The sequence below is a fragment of the Palaemon carinicauda genome, chromosome 41 (genome assembly GCF_036898095.1).
Source record: "Palaemon carinicauda isolate YSFRI2023 chromosome 41, ASM3689809v2, whole genome shotgun sequence".
Taxonomy (NCBI): domain Eukaryota; kingdom Metazoa; phylum Arthropoda; class Malacostraca; order Decapoda; family Palaemonidae; genus Palaemon; species Palaemon carinicauda.
Window position 1 is genome coordinate 45,552,706 of NC_090765.1, and position 8,145 is coordinate 45,560,850.

The 8,145-nt window shown below is 38.0% G+C and overlaps 1 protein-coding gene across 1 annotated transcript in view; it reads left to right on the forward strand.

The window, feature by feature from the left end:
* Positions 1-326: 326 nt before the first annotated feature.
* Positions 327-8,145, forward strand: part of LOC137632582 (uncharacterized) — a 148,694-nt gene continuing 140,875 nt past the window's right edge. Inside the window, 3 exon segments of the mRNA XM_068364611.1 lie at positions 327-3,075; positions 3,077-3,430; positions 3,432-4,164. Of these exon segments, the coding sequence (XP_068220712.1) occupies positions 2,170-3,075; positions 3,077-3,430; positions 3,432-4,164 (1,993 nt within the window). The 5' untranslated portion in view covers positions 327-2,169.

Consider the following 8,145-nt stretch of genomic DNA (forward strand, 5'->3'; position numbering starts at 1 on the left):
GTAACGAGATATGTTAATTGATTTTATGATTCGGTTGCACGATGACGGTTTCAATTCTCCTTCAGAATTATGCCTTCCTAATAAAGCTCTCTGGCGTTTATTTGTTGTAAACATGATATTATCAAAGCTGAAGTTTACCCTTAGCATTTCTATTACGAGATCATACTAGATTCTTCTTCAATGACCTGTCTCCTCCGAACGACGTAGGACTACAATGACCTGCTTGTTGCAATCTTTGGTTATCGCGCATCGGCCATCGTTCCTACCCATGTCCTACCCGTCCCCCGCTGTGGTTCTCTTCGCTGCCTGAGCTCAGTTGAGCGCCGGACGCCGTCGTGGAAAGGGTTGTTTTGCCATCTGATAACCTCACGCACGGACGATTTAAAACGGCAAATAATCCTAGAAAAATATCTTAATTCTGTGTATATAGAGTTGAAGGATTGATCCCGTTAGTGATAAATTCATAAAACCGATAAGAAACGGAAGGAAAATAGTGATCAAAGCGTTTGAGTACAAGAGTCAACGTCGTCTGACATATTGAACAAGCCAGTGAGGTCAAAAGATAAAATAAGCTCGTCTTAATTTCCACTGACCTCATCAAGATCAAACTACACTCAAGAAGTTTTAAGGATTCAAGAAGACTTTTATTTTAGAGAAGAAATTCAAAAGATATCCCTTTCCAAGAAGTTAAATCTTCGTGTTAGAAGTGCCAAATTAGACAGTATTATTTTGATGTTGTGTCGTGTCACGAAAGCGCAAAATTGAACCTTAGTTTTAAAAAGAGTATTTACTTCAAACGTGATTCGTTGGATTCCAGTTTTGAAAAAAGCAAGTTCGTTTGTTTATCTTGAGTTTGAGGACATATAATTGTAAATATAGACCTTATATTCTCCCAAAATAAGTGTCTTGCCCGCATATCCTCGTAAGAAGTGCTTTAACATTACAATTCCTTTTCCCTTCAAGTAGTGACATATATATGACGTCAGAGATATAGTGACCTTATATATACATAAACAGTATACATAGTGATACATGTATTAACTACTAGTTGAATATAATACATATATGAATTATATCTATATACAATATATTTATAGTCACTGCGTTCCATAGACAGTTATTATGCATTCATAGTGACGTATGATGTACCTATTTCTTAGTGATATGAAGTTACGTACCTTCAATAGTATTTAAGCGGACCTTTCGTACACTTAGCATTAAAGGAACCAGCTGACCATAGTATGTTAAATAATCTACAATAAGTGTATGATGATGTACTTTTAATTTTAAGCAAAAAAAAGGTTATACTTTCTTGATTAATAACCCCATCCCTAAATTGTATTTTTCTTGAAATAGAAATCTCCATCGTTTTCTGTTGGTCTTTCGATGGATGGTTATTCGAAATTCAGGTGGAACTGAAGCATTTCGTCTGTAGAACTTCAGTTCGGAAATCTTCACTCAGTGGTCGTTTGCCTTATTGGAACAATAATTAGGACATCATCTTGCTGTAGCAGGAGGAGCCTCTTTAGCTTATAAGAGTCCTTTCACTGTCACTCTGCCCAACGAGGGCATCGCCATCCGGAAGGAAGTCGTTGCCCGAGAAGGAATCTTCTTCAAGGAGCAGTAGATGACCTTATCAAAGCGTAGTTTTCCTTTGAGAAGCACTCGTTAAGGGTTAGACACTTTATTGATTTATACTTTAACGAGACCTGTTTGTTGACAAGTTGTAAATCTTCGTTTCCAAGAGTTAATTTGGTGTGAATTTTTCAAGTACATTGGCCATTGTCTTTGTTTCATAAAATAATGGTCTGATAGAAAACGAAGGTTTCTTCAGCGCTGTGATTTGTTATCTAAGTTTACATTTTAAAATATAAGTAATGTTTTAAAGCAAGACAGGACTCAGTAGGTGCCTCCTATATCATTATTCCTATTAAAAGAAATTAATCTAGTATTGGGTAGTAGATATATACCTTCAATCTCTGATCGCTCATTTACTGGTTAAAAGAGCCTTTATCTCTGTATTTGTTGGTTAATGGACATTTGGTGGTAATGAATCATGGTAAAGATAATCATTTATGATTGATGTGTCATTGATAGTATCGATCTGGGGTCATTTGAATGGTGATTTCCTAAGTATTCGCTGTGTGTAGTTCCATTCATCTTCCCAACATGATATTAGACAACAGACAGGTCCCTGACATCATCGTCAGTCGAGAGGGGATTAATCAAAACAATAATAATAACAATAACAACGCCCGGCATGCCAGCGCCAATAATGGCAGTCCCAAACATGGCGGCAGCGGTGGGAGAAACGGCAACCATGGCAGTCCAAGACACGTCAATTTCGACAGCCCTAAGCACGTGAACTACGTCGTGGGGGGCAATGTCAGCCCTAGGCATGGTAGTTTAGGAAGCAATGGGAATGGTAGCCCACGCCACGTCAACTATGGCAGCCCTAGACATGCTAGTTATGGCAGTGGCACACGACACAGAAACGGAAATGAGTTGCCTGATAGTCCCTGTCATAATCCAGTCTCCGGGTACAACAATAACGGAAGTCCAAGGCACGTCAACAGAAATGCTGGATACCCCCAGGGAAACCCTGCTAGTCCAAAACACATGCCCCACGACGGAAATGGTAATGGAAGCCCTCGACACTACCATATGAACATTAATTGCAGTAATCATGGTAGCCCTCGGCATGTTCTGAGGAATGGCAGTATTAGCCCTAGACTTGTGCAAAGAGTATACAGTTTCGATCATGGTCATTGCAGTCCCAAACACTCTGCTGCCGCCAGGACTGGAAGCTGTGATGATTCTTCATCTACGTCACCATGTCAAGTACATCAGCAACAACGGGCGGCAAATCATCACCATCACCAACACAAGAGTCATAATCATCAACAAAGACTGCTGAATCAGAATCACTCTCAGAAGCAGCATCAATCACTTCTCACGCATCCCCAACAAAAGAGCCCTTGCCAAACACCTCAGCTGTCAGAACAGGACCAGGAAAGGGCATCTCGGACACCCAGCAAGATTCCAGTACAAGTCCAGGAGCGCTCAAGGGATAGGGGCGAATTCCTTAGATAGGGCGTCCAAGGATGACAGGAGTACAAGTCCCAGGCGGTCACAGTCAAGAAAACCACGTGTTGTTTTGGCCTCCACACCAGTTCGTAGAAGCTCTGAAATGGATTTAAAGAACACAGATTTCAGGACAGTCATCAAAGAGTATTCACAACTTAGTCCCAAGCGCGTGAACCTACGGAACAAGAACCAAAACCTGTTTAAGTATGGATCCTGCAGGATAGAAGTCAAGGATAAACCAACCAATGCATGGCAACCTTGGAAGAAATTGGCAGAGGCCAAATGGCACTCCTCCGACAGTGATAAATGGTATGGTGCAGATTATGGTAAACTGAATACCCATCTCTTCCAAGTGGAATACTCAAAGCAAGGATTCCTCTGGGGATCAGGACGATTGGAATAGTGGCAAGGATATGTGGAATATTGAATGTGATAAGAGTGAAGAGGAAAACGATCAGGTATTTCTTCCTGATGAGCCTGGCTACACTCCCTGTGAAGAAGATCTGAAGGAGGAACAGCAGAAGAGGAGGAAGGAAAAACGCTGCGGAAGCGTCAACAGCAGCAACTGTACCAGCAGCAATAGCAACAGCACCTGTAGTGCCAGCAGCAGCAGCAGACATGGTCGTCGTGAGTCTTGGCCAATCCTACATGGAAACCTAATGGTCGTTCCCAGCGAATCTGAAAGGGGCCCAAGCCCACAAAACAGGCATTTGAAAGAGATTGTGAGGAAAGACTCCTTGGGCATCAATCCCAAATATTTTCCATCTCCCACTACTGGAAGTGAAACGGGCAGTTGTAGCCCTAGGTACGGTAGCCGCTGCCCAAGTCCCCGGTACGTGAATCGCTGTGGCAGTCCCAGGAACACCGGGAACAGATGCGCCAGCCCTAGGAATGGAAACTTCATTTCGAGCCCCAGGAAGGGCTCCGTCGGTTCTGTATGTAGTGTTGATTCCCGCAAGTCGGATTTCGACAAGGAAACGGAATGGGATTCGGGTGTTGAGTCGGTTACTTCTAAAATGGTGCTCATAAAGTGTAAAGACGCCAATTACCTCACAAGGATCTACCTCGATAAAGAAGGTGAGTTTGCTTCGTGTTTTGTCAATATGCTGCCCCCCCCCCTTTTTTTTTCATTCAATTTAATTTTTTAACTTATTATATTTGTTCATTAATCCATTCACAGTTGTTTGAAATAATTTATTTAATTGTCTGTCTTACACTTTTTTAAACTTTTGAATATGATTTTCCCCTTATTAGTAACAATGACTGAACGGCAAACAAGAAAAAATATTAATATATGGCTGCCTTGTTTATATTAGCTATGTTGGCATGTTTAAAAGATGATTAAATATTTCACCGTAGCATATTAGGAGCCCTGTCTCGTTGCCGATAATTTAAAACTGTTTTCACTCTTATTAGATAGTAAATGACTTTGCCACTCGCAAAATGCGTCACGATGGAAGAAGAAATTTGATTTTATTATTAAGAAATATCAGTGTATTCCAACTTTCTTGCGTATATTTAGTTCTTTAACCTTATAATTGAATGTGTTTATTCTTGTGTATATTTAGTTATCTAACCTTATAATTAAATGTGTTTCTATGTATGAGAAAATAGTTTTTCTTTTTATACTTAGAAGCTGTATACCTTACGTTAAGTAAGAGAACCACAAATGTAAAATTCTGTGTTGACTATAAATCAAAAACATTCATCATTGTATATTACATCAGTAAATATCATGGTGCCTCTATGGTAACTTTTATTTGGATTCTTATCATTAAACCAACATGGACTCGTATTTCTTTGTAACTAGTGGTGGCATTGCAAGTCTGTTACACTTTTCCTCGTTTCAACTCTAATTGTAATTAACTCTCTCTCTCTCTCTCTCTCTCTCTCTCTCTCTCTCTCTCTCTCTCTCTCTCTCTCTCTCTCTCTCTCTCTCTCTCTTGTATTTCGGGAAGCAAGTTACTGGTCTGCAAGTTATTAATGTTCTCTTACGCCATTAAACATTGCAATATTCTTATTTCCTTAAATGACTTTAGCGTTAAATGGTGCATGAACTTGATGATGTAGGGTCAAGTATGTTGTCACCTGCAATATTCATTCCCCCTTTTGTAATTAAAATGCAGTATGTATTATACATGTAAGATTATATATATATATATATATATATATATATATATATATATACATATATACAGTATATGTACATATATATATATACATATATATATATATATATATATATATATATATATATATATCAGGGTTGGCCTTTTTTCTGGCCAAAATACCTCCAAATTTGGTCTTTTTTTTCGTGCTAGATACCTAAATTTAGCCTTTTTAAGTTGGTTAGCCTTAAATGCTATATATTCGGCCTTTTTCTACTAATGGCTTGGCCTTTTAAAGCTTCTGTTGTTTAAAAGTTGGCCTTTTCTCACTCACAAAACCTGGCAACCCTGATATATATATATATATATATATATATATATATATATATATGCATATATATATGCATATATATATAAACAATAAATGAAGCCGTTTCTTTTCCATAGCTGGACAAAGGTCTCAAAGTTTGGTCATTTTCAACACCACACAGGCCAGTTGGTGATGATGGGATACTATAGTCTGATCGCTCACAGCAAACGAACCTAGTGTGGGTGGCCATGACTAGTACAACTTAACTAATCATAGCGATACACAAACCCTTTCATCTCGTTAAGGTATCCTTACTCAGAAGGGGTATATATATATATATATATATATATATATATATATATATATATATATATATATATATATATATATATATATATATAATAGACCATGATCAGCAAAGCTGTAATGGTCAGGGTCATTCATACTAGGTTGGTTTGCTGTGAGCGTTTAGACCAAAATCTTCCACCATCGCTAGTTCGCACTGGCCAGCGTGTTAACGAAAACTGGACAAACCTAAGAAATTAATTGACATGTCTGAGGTCTTTGTCCCGCAGTGTACTAGCAAAGGCTGCATTTACTGTTGTGTGTTTGTGTATGCGTGTGTATGTATGTATTCAAAGGCATGCATGCACGTGTGTGTATTCATGCAGATGGAGAAACAATGGAAATAAGTTGGGAATTTATGCTTTTGAAACTGAGGGTGTTTATTCAGATGTCCCGTTTTTGTATATTCTTTTAGCGAAGGGAGAACGAACGAACCTTCGGATGCATTTGGCTGCTCTTGCTTGTCGGCTTTGCAATGCAGCGATGCAGTTTTATGAGGTAGAAGTTGGATTAAGAATGCGTTATTGGTCTTGACTGGATAACTTGGAGGATCAAGTATTCCGTTTACCTTTTCAAGATTGGTTTTCCATTTAGACGTCTTCATTTACTTTTCTTGAGGCTGATTGTGATTATGTTTCCTCAATCTTTTTCTTTGCTTAATTAACACGATTGTTCTGTTTGCTTCTGTTACAGTCAGAGCTGAAGATATAATTTCCTGTTTTGTTATTTCTGGTGGGGTGGTAAACATTTCCGGGTAAAATGCATATTTGACCGCAATCTTAATTTGAATTCGGTTAAAACTAATTGTCATACTGAATGTTATTATGGAAAGAATTTTTGCCGTATTCTTAATCGGTGGTTTATAGTTTCCATTTTGCATATACTAACACTGGACAAGCATTATTTCAAGTGGTTTTCTAGCTTTTACTATGGAGACAGAAAGTGACAAAATTTTTTTTATTCAATACTTCAATACTTGCTTTCATGGTCCTACAAAGCAGGGGACAATTCTGAATGCAGCAGCAAACCCATCTCTTGAGACTGAAAATTAAATGAAGTTGTCAGAAGTTAAGGGATGTTGTGAATGTTGCTGTTTTGTCAGAGTTAGGAGATGTAGTGAATGTTGCTGTTTCCAATCAGTGCCAACCAATACTCGCTACTTATATAATTTGAGACATGTTGCTGGATTTAGGTTTGAAGTTACTGCTCTGATTTATTTATTGTTTTTAAATTATTGATTTATATATATATATATATATTTTTTTTTTTTTTTTTTTTTTTTTTTTTTTTTTTTTTTTTTTTTTTTTTGTATCAGTCCTGTGTTGAGTGACCGGAAGCCGTTTGAAGTCGACCTCGTTGTTAATGGATTTCATGTTAAGAATAGAATTTACGACCTTCTTATAGCTTTCATTATTTTATAATTTACGATTTTTCATGGTTTAAGGGTTAGGTCTTCATGTATTGTTGTCCCAGTTGTAACGATCGCCTCATTTTTTCAGTAGATTTATGAACTCTTTAATCATCGTGGTGCCAACGGTCTTGAGCTTTTCAGGATTTAATGATCTCGTGGTTAATATTTTTAGCGCCAACAATCTTCATGTTTCTTAACTTTTTTCATCACCATCTCCTCCTGCGCCTATTGACGCAAAGATCCTCGGTTAGATTCCGCCAGTCGTCTCTATCTTGAGCTTTTAAATCAATACTTCTCCATTCATCATCTCCTACTTCGCGCTTCATAGTCCTCAGCCATGTAGGCCTGGGTCTTCCCACTCTTCTAGGGCCTTGTCTTGCACAGCTGAACGTTTGGTGAACCAATTTCTCTTGGGGAGTGCGAAGAGCATGCCCAAACCATCTCCATCTACCCCTCATCATGATCTCATCCACATATGGCACTCGAGTAATCTCTTATAGTTTCATTTCAAATCCTGTCCTGCCATTTAACTCAATATCCTTACAGGGCTTTGTTCTCAAATCTACTAAATCTATTGTAGAGTGTTTCATTGTCATACCATGACTCATGTCCATACGATAACACCGATCTCACTAAACTGATATATCGTCTGATTTTTATATGTAATTTCAGGCTATTTGATTTCCAAATCTTACTTAACCTAGCCATTGTATGATTTGCCTTTTTCAATCTTTCACTAAACTCTAATTCTAAAGTCCCTGTATTGGAGATCATTGTTTCTAAATACTTAAATCATTATCTCTTATAGTTAATAATAATTTCCAGGGTCACGATCTCCGTTTTTCTCGAAGTATGAGACAGCTTTTCCTAAGGGTAACGATCCT